The following is a 12,587-nucleotide window of genomic DNA, read 5'->3' as shown; positions in this document are numbered from 1 at the left end:
TTGATAACCTTCAAGAGAGGAATTAGACCTACGGCTTAGTGCGTGAGATGATAGCTGTTGAGAAGGTTCGAGAAACTTGAAAAGCAAAGATGACGATCACTTGAATGTTCCACAACAACGATACGCCGACACACAGTAAATACACGCCAATAACTCAGCTACTAGTATTCTGAAAGCTCGTAGCAGATAGCTCTTTTGACCAAGCTCCCCTACACCATCACCTCGCCTTTGTGCGATTCTGGTACGATTCCTTCGGCACCTCTCCTCTAGCTGCTCATTCAGGTACACGCTCACTCGCCGCTCTAATAGGCCAAAAAGATTTGTCAAAGAAACCCTGCAACGTTGGGAATGCGTTGGCTTGGTACCTGGCGTCATAAGCCTCGGCCGGCATGTGCCCCACTATGATCTCGAAGCTTCAAGCTTGGGAAGCCGGGCGGGTACCCCTCCAGCTAGCATAACTAATCGGGCGTCCACATTAACAAGTCACCTTCTCTCACTTTGCTTCAATCTCTTATACAACCCTTCAAATCACACGAAATTCTAAGTACATATACCAAATAATTATCATGGCTCCTCTACAAGTTGGTGACAAGCTTCCCGAGGGCGTCAAGTTCGAGTAAGTACCTTCGTATCGAGCTCCGCTCACCACCGCAGCTCTCAGAACGTACGCTGACATAGTATCTTCTCTCGTACAGATGGGCACCCATCACCGATAGTGACCCCACTGCCTGCGGCCGTCCCCAAGAATACGATGCCAGCAAGGAGTGGGCAGACAAGAAGGTCGTCCTATTCTCCGTTCCCGGCGCCTTCACCCCAGGATGCCAAGCATACCATCTCCCTCCCTACATCGCGAAGGCCAAGGAGTTCAAGGACAAGGGTGTTGATGTCATTGCTACCATCGCGAGCAACGACGCCTGGGTTATGAACGCTTGGGGCAAGGTCAACGGCGTCAAGGGCGACGAGGTCCTTTTCCTCAGCGACACTAAGACCTTCTTCTCCAAGCAATACGGTTGGCCTGCGGGTATGGGCGACCGCAACGGTCGCTGGGCTATGGTCTTCGACCACGGCAAGGTCATCTACGCAGAGAACGAGAAGAGCCCTGGTGAGGTTTCGGTAAGTTGCGCATCGTTCTAAAAAGTAGAAGTACTCGTTGCTAACTTTGTAGGTCTCTGGCGCCGAGGCTGTCCTGGCCAAGTTATAAGCGCTGATCAACTGTGAGCTCGATTTCTAGAGATTTTGCAGATCATCACTGCGCCTGGCTAGCAATATGTAGATGAAACATCCAAATGAGAATAACGACATTGTAAAAGTGCCATTAACGTAACGTTTCCCTTGCACGTCATTAGTCCGAGTAGTGTCTGCGGTTATGTTCGGGCAATCGGCGGTGTACGTCAAGTATGGAATGGATTCGAAGTTTGTATTTGTATTGAATGCTGGTCGAATGCTCAGCTTGCACAGCAACTTTTCCACACAGCTCTCCTTCGTGGGCAAAGATTCCGGGCCTGACATCTGTTCGTTCTAGCTTCGTCTGCCCAAGTATTCGTAATGAGCCAATATATACAAACGCCGGCATCGTAACACGCTCAATCGAACTAAGTCTTGTCAGTATCCGTGCACGAATGTATGTGTAGGGTTATGCATACCGGAGTAAGGAAAGACTCGGCCACGAAACGTGCTCTTGCGTTCAACTGGTAATGTGTCAGCTCTGATGCTCGGACATGAGAACCTCGGCTGCCTTACGAAGAGCTTCATTTCTGAGATCTCTTTGTCAACCTCCTCCATGAATTGAATGATGAAGTCGACCAGCTTGTGCTTCAGCATCTCTTCGGTATGAAAGTTGGTGATCAGGAACGAGATGTCGTAGCCCTTGACCGGCTTCCTCCGCATAATATAGAAGGACTCGGCTCTTTGCGTCAAGAACCGTGTGAACTTGTGGACCAGGATATGTTCAATCTCATCCGCCTGCTTGATCTTGATGCTTATGCGCACACTGTTGATGCTGGGCTCGATGTATACGCGTTCATGCTCGTTTCTCGATACGGTAAGCGGGTTTAGGATGACTTCGGGGGAGCTGGCGGCTTCGATCTCGGGAACATTGTGGCGCTCGGAGGCCTGGGACGCAAAGTTGGAGAGGGAGAGGGCGGCTGTGAGCGACGAGCGCACGCACTGGAGGTACGGGCGGAGTGATTGCGACTGAGGATGTCAGTGTGAGCACGTGATTAGACCACGGCAGTAGGGAGCAACAGTACCATTGCGAATAGAGCTCTGCAGCAGCTCTATGTTGGAATGGTAGGGCTGCCGTCGGGGGAGAGCGGGCTATGACATGCCAGTACGAGTTGGCGGTGCCTGCAGCTGGTCGCGCTAGTGGGGTAGAAGCTCCGGGCGGCGGTCAGCTTGGCGCGGCCTTCTTTCCTCATGCTTCCATTAACTTTTGCCCCACGAAGACACTATAACCACTCTCTCGCCTCCGCCTCCCGTAATCTTTTATACTCTATCCGCCGTATAGTTGAACATTCATCATGGCGTCTATACCAGGTACGTGCAGCGTCCCACGGTTGTTCGAAGGGTCCCAAGACTAATCCACATGTTTGTAGTGATCGTAAAGCATCAGGGCAAGAAGCACGAGGTCGAAGTGGATACCACCTCCACCGGCGAGACGTTCAAGTACCAACTCTTCTCCATCACCGGCGTCGAGCCAGAGCGTCAAAAGGTCATCGTCAAGGGCGGACAGCTCAAGGATGACGCCGACATGTCCAAGCTGGGCCTCAAGCCGAACCAGACACTCATGATGATGGGCACGCCCTCGGGGTCGGCAAACGTTATCGAGAAGCCCAAGGTCCCGGTCAAGTTCCTCGAGGACATGGACGAGGCGGAAGCTGCGCAGTTGGAGGGCGCCACACCCGCAGGCCTGCAGAACCTGGGCAACACCTGCTACATGAACTCTACCCTGCAGACGCTACGCTCCATCCCGGAACTTCAAGAAGAGCTCTTGCGGTACGCAGACAGGTAAGTCTGATTACATCATATCCACTTGCTCCTACTGACCCTCTTCAGCAACGGCGCCAGCTCATCCAGTGCCTCGCAGCTCAGTCAATTCGGTCTCGGTGGCCTCGGTGGCTCAGCCGACCTAACGGGCTCCCTCCGCGACCTCTTCAAGCAAATGTCCGAGACACAAAATGGTTTCCCTCCACTCATGTTCCTCAACGCTCTCCGAACCGCATTTCCCCAGTTCGCCCAAAAATCAAAGGACGGCCACGGCTACGCACAGCAGGATGCCGAGGAAGCTTGGTCACAAATCGTTTCGCTGCTCCGACAAAAGCTAAAGATCACCGACAACGAGACAGGGTCAGATGCGAACAAGAAGAGGGAGCTATCCTGGATCGACAAGTACATGGCGGGCAAGTTCGAGTCGGTCATGGAGTGCGATGAGCCCGCAGCGAAGGAGGGTGGCGAGGAACCCGTTCACAGCGAGGACCTCTTCTTCAAGCTCAACTGCCACATCAACGTAGAGACGAACCACCTCAGGGACGGTCTGGCTGCTGGCCTGAAGGAGCAGATCGAGAAGCGATCAGAGGTTCTGGGCCGAAACGCCATCTACACCAAGACATCCAAAATCGCGCGCCTACCGAAACACCTCCCCATCCACTTCGTGCGGTTCGACTGGCGAAAAGATACCAACAAGAAGGCGAAGATCATGCGCAAGGTCACCTTCCCCGAAGAGCTGGACGCATTGGAGTTCTGCACAGACGACCTGAGGAAGATGCTCGTCCCAATCCGGGACAAGATCCGTGAAGTCCGCAAGGAAGAGGAGGACGTGGAGCGCGCCCGCAAGCGACAGAAGCGCATGCGAGCTGGCGAGGAGAACGACAGTGACCCTCTTGCTCGCAAGGAGCCTCTACAGAAGAAGAAGGAAGCTGCACAAAAGAAGGAGGACGCCAGCAAGCCGGCTGAGGATACCAAGATGGAGGAGGTTGAGTACAAGACCGACGCTCAGGTCGAGGCGGAACGTGCCGCATCAATCCTTGCTGCCAAGAAGGAGCTCCTCGCTCTTGTAGATTCCAAGATGACTGCAGATGAGGGCGCAAACCAGACGGGTCTCTACGAGTTGAGGGGCGTCATCACGCATCAGGGCGCCAGCGCTGATAGTGGCCACTACACGTCCTTCGTCAAGAAGCAGGGACCCAAGGACCCTAACACTGGCAAGCGGAAGGAAGAAGACGGTAAATGGTGGTGGTTTAACGACGAGAAGGTATCCGAGGTGGATGCCGAGAGGATACAGACCTTGTCTGGTGGAGGTAAGCATCCCAGACTGTGACTGTGTGAATTGACGATGACTGACATGTTCCAGGCCAAAGCCACTCGGCTCTTATCCTCCTCTACCGCGCCGTCCCTCTACCCATCATCGACGAGGACGTGCAGATGGGCGACTCATAGGCTGAATCGAAACGCGTCACCATGACCATGTCCTTGAGTCTCGCGCGCAAGAACATGCTGAAGCGCAAACGGGACCTGAGCGGCATACAATGCATGACATTCGGCATTATACAAGCTGGAACGACTATGGGACGATACCTCTGAGAACTTAAGTAACGATTGCATGACTTCAAGAACTTGCATTAATAGACACGGCATTAGACTGTTGAAGTGCACTTTTCGTCCCTTTCCGTCTTGACCTCACCACGCGTAGAAACGCGTCGAAGCGTGCTGCCAAGCCCTTTCATGATAGTGACGCTCACCTCCCGGATTGCTTTCCTTCCCATCCTTTCGTCTACTGCGATTCTGTTATAATATATCGCGTTATTCGCGAGACGCCGCAATCTCCCACCTGTATCATTACACTTGTACGATCATCACTTTCATGTACTAGATACCGACACCATGTTCTACAGTCACGAAGGTAAGCTCCGAACCGAGACTGCAGCTCAGAACGATTTGACTAACGCTCGTAGTGCTCACGTCGCGCAAATACGGTGTGGTAACCGTGTGGTATGTTGCAGAGTCGTCCAGTCGCTGCTGCCCGGTACTGACCGAAGTGGCAGGCTCGTCGCGACTACCCAAAAACGAATCGGCCGCAAACAAATTCTCGAAGTCGATGTACAGAAAGCATGTCAGACCATTGTCGATCCTGTAGCGCCTATGGCTCTACGGCTACAGGGCAATTTGATGTACGCCGCGCTGCCATACCTTATCCGAACGACAGACTATTGACGCATGCAGGTACGGTGTATCGCGTGTGTACCTACAACAATGTGGATATATTCTTTCGGACGCAGAGAGTGCGCGAAACGCCCTGCTAGAGATGCTACGGACGGTGAAGCATACCGCACTCGATCCAGATGCCGGCAAAGTGAGGTTAGCATGCATCATCCTTATAACATGGTTACTCTACTCACAGAATCTATTTAGGCCTGAGCAGCTCATGCTCGAAGATGACCCTTCCTTCATGCCCGAGCTCGCGCTTCCTCCCCCAGACTTCCTCGCAGAACTAGATCACGACTTCAACCTCGACATTGCGCGGTCCGGCGACTCCCAGACGCTCACACCCTTCAGCTCCCAGCAAGCACGGTCCTCATCCCATGCTGATGCCATCGGCGGGCTCATCTTGCCTACTTCATCTCCCGTGATGGCCGCCGAGTTCAGACTCGAAGGCGATGATGGAGTAGGCAGTGTTGGCGGACCAAGTGCCATGGGCGCTGGCGATACTATCCAGCTTGAAGAGCCAGACTTCATGATCGCAGACGATGGCGAGATCATCCAGTTGCCACCGCGGCAAAAAATGCCCAGCACGCCAGCTAGGACCGCAGGTGCGAAAATGTCCAGTGATGCCGGAGCCAGTGCGCGGGTTCGGAAGGACCACGAGGAAGGACAGCAGGCCGGCGATCAGGTGAGTTTTGCTACGTTCTCTCACGTGTTTTTGCACTGCGACATCAGTCCTCAGTCTTATGGTGAGGCTTCGCTGCTCTCACTCGAGCCTCAGGACATGGAAACGCATCATCTCACCGCTATCTCTCAAGCCCAATCAGTCGGTCATCTATGGCTTCCTCGACTGGTGTTTGCTGGCTGTCTTCTTCCGGACATTCTTTTGCATCTTCAGTGCTTCTACCTTTCATTCTTAACAAATCTCGCATCTACTACCAGCGTCTTTCAGAATGACGACTGACATATACCAGTTCTCGGGCGATCAAGTAGATATCGGCTTTCCGACCTACGACGAAGATCCTATCGAAGGGGGAGCATTCCCATCAGACGGTCCGCAAGAGTCCAATCAGCATTCAGAAGTCATCGAATCATCCGACTCGCTCGCCGCGCCCATGCGCCGTCGTCGGGTTCCACGCACGCTTCCTATCGATGCAGCTATAGAGCTCCCTAACAAGGAGTTGGCAGGTTGGCAGAGGAACTACCGTCAGAACATGAAAACAGCAGCTCGGCAGAAAACCAAAAAGCGTGCTGCTACTCAGGCTAAGAAGAATGCGGAGCACTACGTGTGGGGCGCTGGTATTGGCGGTATCGGCGAACGTGTCTTGAACGGTCAAGCTCCTAGCCCGTTTGACATGTTCATTGGGGACAACCTCTTTGATACGATCATGGGCTTCAGTCGCAGCAAGGGTACCGGAGTGAAGCACGACCGCGACAGCGGTATCGATGATGCGACCCAGGAAGAATCTCGCCGTGTGCGTCAGAGAATCGGCGAGCCCGAGGTCGATCGTTCGGCTGAAGATGAGGACATTCCTTTGTTTGGTGAAGATGACATCGCAGTCGAACTACCTCGCGAAGGTGTCTCCGCTCTTGACGATCAACAGATCTTCTCAGCGATGCCGTGGAACATCAGTGCTTCTATTAGAGGCTCTTCAGTCGTTCCTCGAAGCGGACGCGCTGGCATGATAGGCTCCGCTGACCAGAGCAGGCCTGGAAGCCGCTTCGTCTCTGCTTCTCCCTCAAAAGGTCGCGGACAGCCCCTTGCTCTTGAAAGATTGAAGCACTTTACGAGTGACACCGATTACGGTGGTGACGACTTTGGGTTACCAGGTTTCAGCTCCGAATTTCCCGAGCCAGCAGTTCAGGAACCCTCAGCACGTCTTCGCGAGGCCCTGTCGGCAGAAGGCGAGAACTTCATTAATTTCATCCACGGACGTATCGTTGAGAAACGCAAGCGGGCTCAAGCTGACCTAGAGCACGATATCGACGTACTCCAAGCCGAAGCCGCTGCTGATATCGAGGACATCGCCTTTGAAGAGCTTCTCCCATCCGCAGAGAACACCAAAATGATCGCTGGTCAGGGCTTCATGATGGTGCTTGGGCTTGGATCCAAGGGAATGCTCGACGTTCAGCAGCCGCAACACTTGGGCGAAATCAACATCAAACTCTCCAGAAAGGCCAAGGAAATGCAGGTTGTTGAGCTCGGCGACGCTGAAGAATCGGACAGGGATGGTGCTCAAGAGGATGACGATCTTACCGAAGACGATGAGGTGGCGGATGCTCAAGATATTGCAGGACAGCCGGAAGCGGAAGACCAGGATATGCAAGAGCAGTTCGCCGCTGGCTATGCTGCTCAAGAGGATGATCATGACTCACTCTATGAGGACTGAGTGATCCAACGCTACATCGAGCCAGATGGATGGACATATACAGACTGCTGTGTAGCATATGTTTCTCATGTATCTTCCCGCCTAGTGGCGTTTCCCGTTCATATTACAGGTGCCCATAGGGCGATGAGTATCAGCATCTGGTGCGGAAAAGGAGAACGGGCGGACAACAGAGTCACATCTATGATAATATATCAAGATCATATTGAAACGTTAAGTCATGATCGTGAATGCAGTAGGAGGATGCGCATGTTGTGAAGTGCTCGTTGAATGACAAGTGCGTTGGGCAAAGTGTGATGATTGGTTGTTTGCAACAGCAATTTCTCGCTGATGCATGGAGCCTGCTAACTTGTCCGCTTGCAGTCATGCAGAACCTTCTAGACTAGGATTGTGTAACATAAGACGGCCAAGGCGGGGCGAAGAGGACGATAGCGTAACAACATGTTTGCTTCTCTCGCTTGCGCTTCCAACCGCCGTGTTCTTCTCTGCCAAAAGGAGCGTCCAGTCCTTGCGCATCGGTGAAACATGTGGTCGAGAAGGCTACTCTCCAGCAGTCATTAGTCGAAGAGTCACTTCAGTTTCTTACAACAGCTGCTCGATTCCACGGCTCAGATGCTTACAAGAGACCGAGGAGACCGATTAAAAAAAGGTTGCAGACTACTTCCACATCGCGCAGATCGAGCATCGTCGCAGAATGCTGACAAATATGCCGATGTCGGAAGTGGAAAAGACACCACAGGGTGGACTCGGCTGGACTGTTAATTGAACAGAGGCGGAAAGACGACAACGAGGCGCAGGATACCAATGAAGAAGCGAAGAGCGGTGAGGCGACAGAAAAAGAACGGCCAGCCTTGCAGAGGTGTGCATGTTCATCAGAGCATAGGCGCATCTATGCTCGTATCGGTGCGCGATGCCATACTTTGACGACCATCAATTTCAACCCATCGTACCACGACAACGCAGAGTGATGGGCCACTCACAATTCCCGAAACACATAATACTCATACCATGTGATAAACTTTCAAATGAGAGATATCGCAAACATCTGTGCAGGTATCGTTGGACTTGCGTCTGCATTGACTTGAGCATTTCCAACCCTTGGGCTCGAGGCATTGTCGTCGCCTCTAGTGTGCATCATCATAGCAAGAAATCATGTGTCTAGACACCAGTGTGAATGCCGTTTGAGAAGCCATACCGCTGATAGGTGAGAGGATGCCACACATCAATGCAATTAAAGTATAGCAACTATACGAGCCTGTGCCTGCCGGTTGCGGGTATTGCTTCCAGGGCTTGCACACACACGCTAGCCGATTTGAGCTGCCCATGAAGGCCGGACCCAGTGCCCGCTTTTGTGACGCTGTGTACCAATGCCTTGGGTTTCTTTATCGGCTATTACCAATGCAGCTGCGTTGAGAAAAGATAACTGTATGAGAGCCTGGGCAAGTCTGTAAAAGGGTCTGTATCTCGTAGCACGCCCCGTGCGGATGAGAAGCACAGTATATCGTCGAGTATTCGCTCGATGACCGGTGAGAAGAGAAGGATGGTGGGTGGGAACCAGCTCGGACGAGCTTGCAGATCGCCCTGCTCTTAGTGCACGTCACATTCCAAGAAGAGGGGCAGCTCCCGAACAACTTCAGCTGAATTTTGGCATGCACACAGCGACTCACATTCGGTCGGATGCGCCTTTAGTCGATCATCGTGAACCACAAAACGCCCACCGCCGGGCACCGAGAATATGATCGGTACGGACTAAACCAAAGAATCTGCAGTGCGTTGGCCTTGTTCAAGTATTGTAGCATCGTCGACTTCAGCTTTCATAGCACTTGTACAGACCTTGGATATAAGCCGTTGTCTATTAATACGATTTACCATCTTTTCCTAGTAAGTCGACAGAGTCCCGCGGTTTCTCAGCACGTGAGGTCGTGAAGGATTGAGTAAGATCCCGGAGAATTCCGAAGAATTTCATTATGTGTGGAGGCGCTGATGTATGTATCATGCACATAACTGCGGGACACGTCCCATAATTCTTAGTGGTCCTTTGTCTGGCCATGTCGCTACTTTGACACATGTTGTGACTGTCCTCTTTCTCACAAGTCCACGCTCGCTCATAATACTGCTGAAACTGTAACAGATCAATGGCTAGCTGACCTATGATGCTCCTACGCGTCATTAGTATAGACCGATTACCACGTTTAGCAGATGCGAAGACCGAAAAGGTCGATCTTTTGCATCGAGAGCTCCGCAGGAGGCATGCTACGTCGCTGGAGGATATGGGCTTGCATGCTTTTTTCTTTTCAGATCAGCAGTAGAGTGCAAACAACCTTGGAACGTCTTGAGGTGGTAGGCCATGATTCGGTTTCCAAGCGTGCCTTAAGCGCTCATGTAAGCCCTCTAGTCTCCTTATGTTGTTGTACTAAATGCCTGATCATGCAAGTCATATTGCACTAGATCTCCGTGAACTAATGCGGGACGGCCCTAGCCGCCCGGTTCGGCTGAAATAGCTTCTAGCCCGTGCCTGCCCAATGCCTAGATCGGGTCAAGCCTTAGGAAGTACGTACAACAGAGACCTGCGATGTAACACCATCCAAGTACAAAAAGCAATGCTAGTGCTGATTTCAAAGTGAAATGATTTGTTTCGTCTAATAGTGTATGCAAGTATAACGAATATACTCTTAGCTATCATGTATCCGATTACCCGAACGTAATAATCGCTAGAACGACAATGTCCCGATCTATCCGTCAGGGGTGTGGCGTGCGTGCAGCTATGCTGCATCGGCCCGACTCTGAAACATTTGACACGTCGATCTAGATCACTATAAGCAGTCACGTGGCTGCCTAGTTAATCAGTATGCTTGACACGACGGCGATAGTATTCGAGGAGGGCACCGAGTCACTGAGGATGAATACGATTTTTACCATATCCCAGCGAGGAACAAGCCCTTACGGTTCATTGTGTTCAATTCCTTACTTCGGTGCAAAGGCTGTACACAGGAGAACAGAGTTTCCAACAAGCAAGCGATGGGCAGATTGATTATCAGATTAAGACTGTCACGAACCAGGCAGTGATCTTTCGAGGCCTAGTTTGGTAATCAATTTGCCTATCACTTAATCGTTGGAAACTCTGCAAGATAGTCACCGATAACTCTGAGCTGTATGACCATTCTACGTTTCCTAAACCTTTATTGGCTACGACTACAGCTCCAGATGATAGAACCGCCGTACATACGGCTTACTTGCAACGTAAAACTGTACTACACCTTACAGTACTACGTTATTAACTTGTCTTGCATGCGCTAATCCTGATTCTTAACCACCTTGTGATATGATGATATCACATCGATCCTCCAACCGACACACCCACCCAACCCGTGCATCTAACACGTCACAAATGTGCTATGTTTCATTTCTTTTCTTCTCGTAAGCTTTCACCGCCTCTGTTCGTCGCTACCACGATCTTCTATTAGCATAATGCAGCATTGTATATACCCCGCTTTTGTGAATCATGAGATTACGAATCAGGCCTAGAATTAACATTGTCAAAGGCATTTTCACGTGCTGAGGAGATCTATAGCAATATAAATACTTTGAGTGTAGCCACTGTAGAAAGACACGGCCAATTTCTTGCAGAACCAGATCATCACACTATCAACTTCATTCAACTATTTCCGAGTTAGTAGTTCCCCGATAATACTCGACATTAATCTAATATCTGTTTACTTAGATCTTGGAAAGCCATCCAACATGAGCTACATGTCCGTTGCTATGCGCCCCTGGATTTCTGTGGAATCCTGGGGCCCGGATCGCATCGATATCATCGGAATCGGCACAGATACTCAGATGTACCACAAGAGCTTCGACAGGGGTGATGGCGGCTGGAAGCCCGCTAGCACTTCGTGGGAGCCACTGGGTGGCAAGTTCCAGCAGATCCCCGCGGCAATTTCCTGGGGTTTCGGCCGGCTTGACATTCTTGGAATTGGTCTTGACAAACAGCCGTACCACAAGGCGTGGGGAAACAACAGGAAAGCAGGAGGCTCCTGGATCATCAGCGACTGGCAGGGCATAACAGGGGGGCTTGTAAGCCCGCCTGTCCCTGTCTCTTGGGGCAACGGACGCATCGACGTCTTCGGCATTGGTGGCACGGGTAATACGATGTACCGCAGGACTTATGGGAACCAGTGGACTCCAGGCGGCTGGGAAGAACTCGAGGGCAAGTTCAAGAGCCTCCCCTCCGCTGTCTCATGGGGTCCAGGCCGGATCGACGTCTTTGCGATTGGCATGGATGACCAAATGTACCACAGAGCATATGACGCTGGTAAATGGCTGTCCGGTTGGAATCCAATGACTGGCAAATTCAAGAGCTCTCCGGTTGCTGTATCATGGGGTTCGGGTAGGCTTGATGTCTTTGGCATCGGGCTTGACGATCAGATGTATCACAAAGCCTACGACGGAAAGGACTGGGTTTCGAAGGACTGGAAGGGGATCAGTGGCAAATTTAAGAGCACCCCATCAGCTGTCTCATGGGGTTCAGGCCGGATCGATGTTTTCGGCATTGGGCTGGATGACCAGATGTACCATAAAGCATTCGACAATGGTAACTGGGTAGGTGACTGGAAGGGAATGACTGGAAAGTTCAAGAGCGCCCCCGCCGCGGTCTCGTGGGGCAAAGGCCGGATCGATGTATTTGGTATCGGAACGGACGATGGAGTTTGGCAGCAATACTACACGGACAAAAAGTGGTCTGGAAGCTGGGTATCTTTCGGCGGAAAGTTCAAGACATTCTAAGCGCTTCAGTACTGTGTGGGACTTCGTAGATTTCTAGCTAAATCTCAAATCGACTTCTGCCCACTATGCTTACTTCTGGCCTTTTTTAAACTTGGTGCCCTTCATGTAATCCCCAAAAATCGTCTCAGCCTTGCGGACATGTCCCGCAGATTGAGGGACGGTCATTGGAGAGGTGGAGAGACATCTCGGTAGGCAAATGATGTTCATGTATCTTAGCTGACA

The 12,587-nt window shown here is 51.7% G+C and overlaps 5 protein-coding genes across 5 annotated transcripts; 4 read left to right on the top strand and 1 right to left on the bottom strand.

Moving 5' to 3' along the window:
- The first annotated feature begins 414 nt into the window (after positions 1-414).
- On the top strand, positions 415-1,214 carry BKA58DRAFT_179393 (peroxiredoxin-2D). Its single transcript, XM_046165348.1, has 3 exons — positions 415-616; positions 696-1,113; positions 1,166-1,214. Exons 1-3 carry the CDS (start codon positions 567-569, stop codon positions 1,199-1,201), a joined length of 504 nt encoding a protein of 167 aa, XP_046025418.1. The 5' UTR covers positions 415-566; the 3' UTR covers positions 1,202-1,214.
- Positions 1,215-1,552: 338 nt separating this feature from the next.
- On the bottom strand, positions 1,553-2,350 carry BKA58DRAFT_179368 (actin-related protein 2/3 complex subunit 4). Its single transcript, XM_046165347.1, has 4 exons — positions 2,250-2,350; positions 1,741-2,193; positions 1,644-1,688; positions 1,553-1,592 (listed from the first exon to the last, which is right to left on the bottom strand). The coding sequence occupies exons 1-4, from the start codon at positions 2,250-2,252 to the stop codon at positions 1,584-1,586; spliced, it is 510 nt and encodes a 169-aa protein (XP_046025417.1). The 5' UTR covers positions 2,253-2,350; the 3' UTR covers positions 1,553-1,583.
- A 78-nt stretch (positions 2,351-2,428) lies between these two features.
- On the top strand, positions 2,429-4,644 carry BKA58DRAFT_385301 (ubiquitin carboxyl-terminal hydrolase 14). The gene is made up of 4 exons (XM_046170357.1): positions 2,429-2,535; positions 2,595-3,006; positions 3,055-4,295; positions 4,349-4,644. Exons 1-4 carry the CDS (start codon positions 2,520-2,522, stop codon positions 4,432-4,434), a joined length of 1,755 nt encoding a protein of 584 aa, XP_046025416.1. The 5' UTR covers positions 2,429-2,519; the 3' UTR covers positions 4,435-4,644.
- A 26-nt stretch (positions 4,645-4,670) lies between these two features.
- Positions 4,671-7,762, top strand: BKA58DRAFT_458006 (Rec8 like protein-domain-containing protein). The gene is made up of 6 exons (XM_046174655.1): positions 4,671-4,897; positions 4,950-4,986; positions 5,040-5,165; positions 5,218-5,352; positions 5,407-5,884; positions 6,171-7,762. Exons 1-6 carry the CDS (start codon positions 4,879-4,881, stop codon positions 7,584-7,586), a joined length of 2,211 nt encoding a protein of 736 aa, XP_046025415.1. The 5' UTR covers positions 4,671-4,878; the 3' UTR covers positions 7,587-7,762.
- A 3,562-nt stretch (positions 7,763-11,324) lies between these two features.
- Positions 11,325-12,365, top strand: BKA58DRAFT_458003 (putative Sialidase; the record flags this gene model as incomplete). The annotated part of the gene is made up of 1 exon (XM_046174654.1): positions 11,325-12,365. The coding sequence occupies one exon, from the start codon at positions 11,325-11,327 to the stop codon at positions 12,363-12,365; it is 1,041 nt and encodes a 346-aa protein (XP_046025414.1).
- Between the last annotated feature and the right edge of the window lie 222 nt (positions 12,366-12,587).

This window comes from Alternaria rosae (assembly GCF_020736505.1).
Source record: "Alternaria rosae strain MPI-PUGE-AT-0040 chromosome Unknown BKA58scaffold_5, whole genome shotgun sequence".
In the NCBI taxonomy this organism is placed as follows: Eukaryota; Fungi; Ascomycota; class Dothideomycetes; order Pleosporales; family Pleosporaceae; genus Alternaria; species Alternaria rosae.
The sequence above is the reverse complement of the archived record's forward strand: the minus strand, read 5'-3'. Positions and strand labels throughout refer to the sequence as shown.

Coding starts and splice junctions, on each gene's coding strand:
- BKA58DRAFT_179393 (XM_046165348.1), top strand. CDS start 567: ATGGCTCCTCTACAAGTTGGTGACAAGCTTCCCGAGGGCGTCAAGTTC. Junction 617..695: donor CCCGAGGGCGTCAAGTTCGA/GTAAGTACCTTC, acceptor TCTCTCGTACAG/ATGGGCACCCATCACCGATA. Junction 1,114..1,165: donor AGAGCCCTGGTGAGGTTTCG/GTAAGTTGCGCA, acceptor CTAACTTTGTAG/GTCTCTGGCGCCGAGGCTGT.
- BKA58DRAFT_458006 (XM_046174655.1), top strand. Junction 5,166..5,217: donor CGGCTACAGGGCAATTTGAT/GTACGCCGCGCT, acceptor TGACGCATGCAG/GTACGGTGTATCGCGTGTGT. Junction 5,353..5,406: donor CCAGATGCCGGCAAAGTGAG/GTTAGCATGCAT, acceptor GAATCTATTTAG/GCCTGAGCAGCTCATGCTCG.
- BKA58DRAFT_385301 (XM_046170357.1), top strand. Junction 3,007..3,054: donor CTCTTGCGGTACGCAGACAG/GTAAGTCTGATT, acceptor GACCCTCTTCAG/CAACGGCGCCAGCTCATCCA. Junction 4,296..4,348: donor ACAGACCTTGTCTGGTGGAG/GTAAGCATCCCA, acceptor GACATGTTCCAG/GCCAAAGCCACTCGGCTCTT.
- BKA58DRAFT_179368 (XM_046165347.1), bottom strand. Junction 1,689..1,740: donor TCTCAGAAATGAAGCTCTTC/GTAAGGCAGCCG, acceptor ACACATTACCAG/TTGAACGCAAGAGCACGTTT.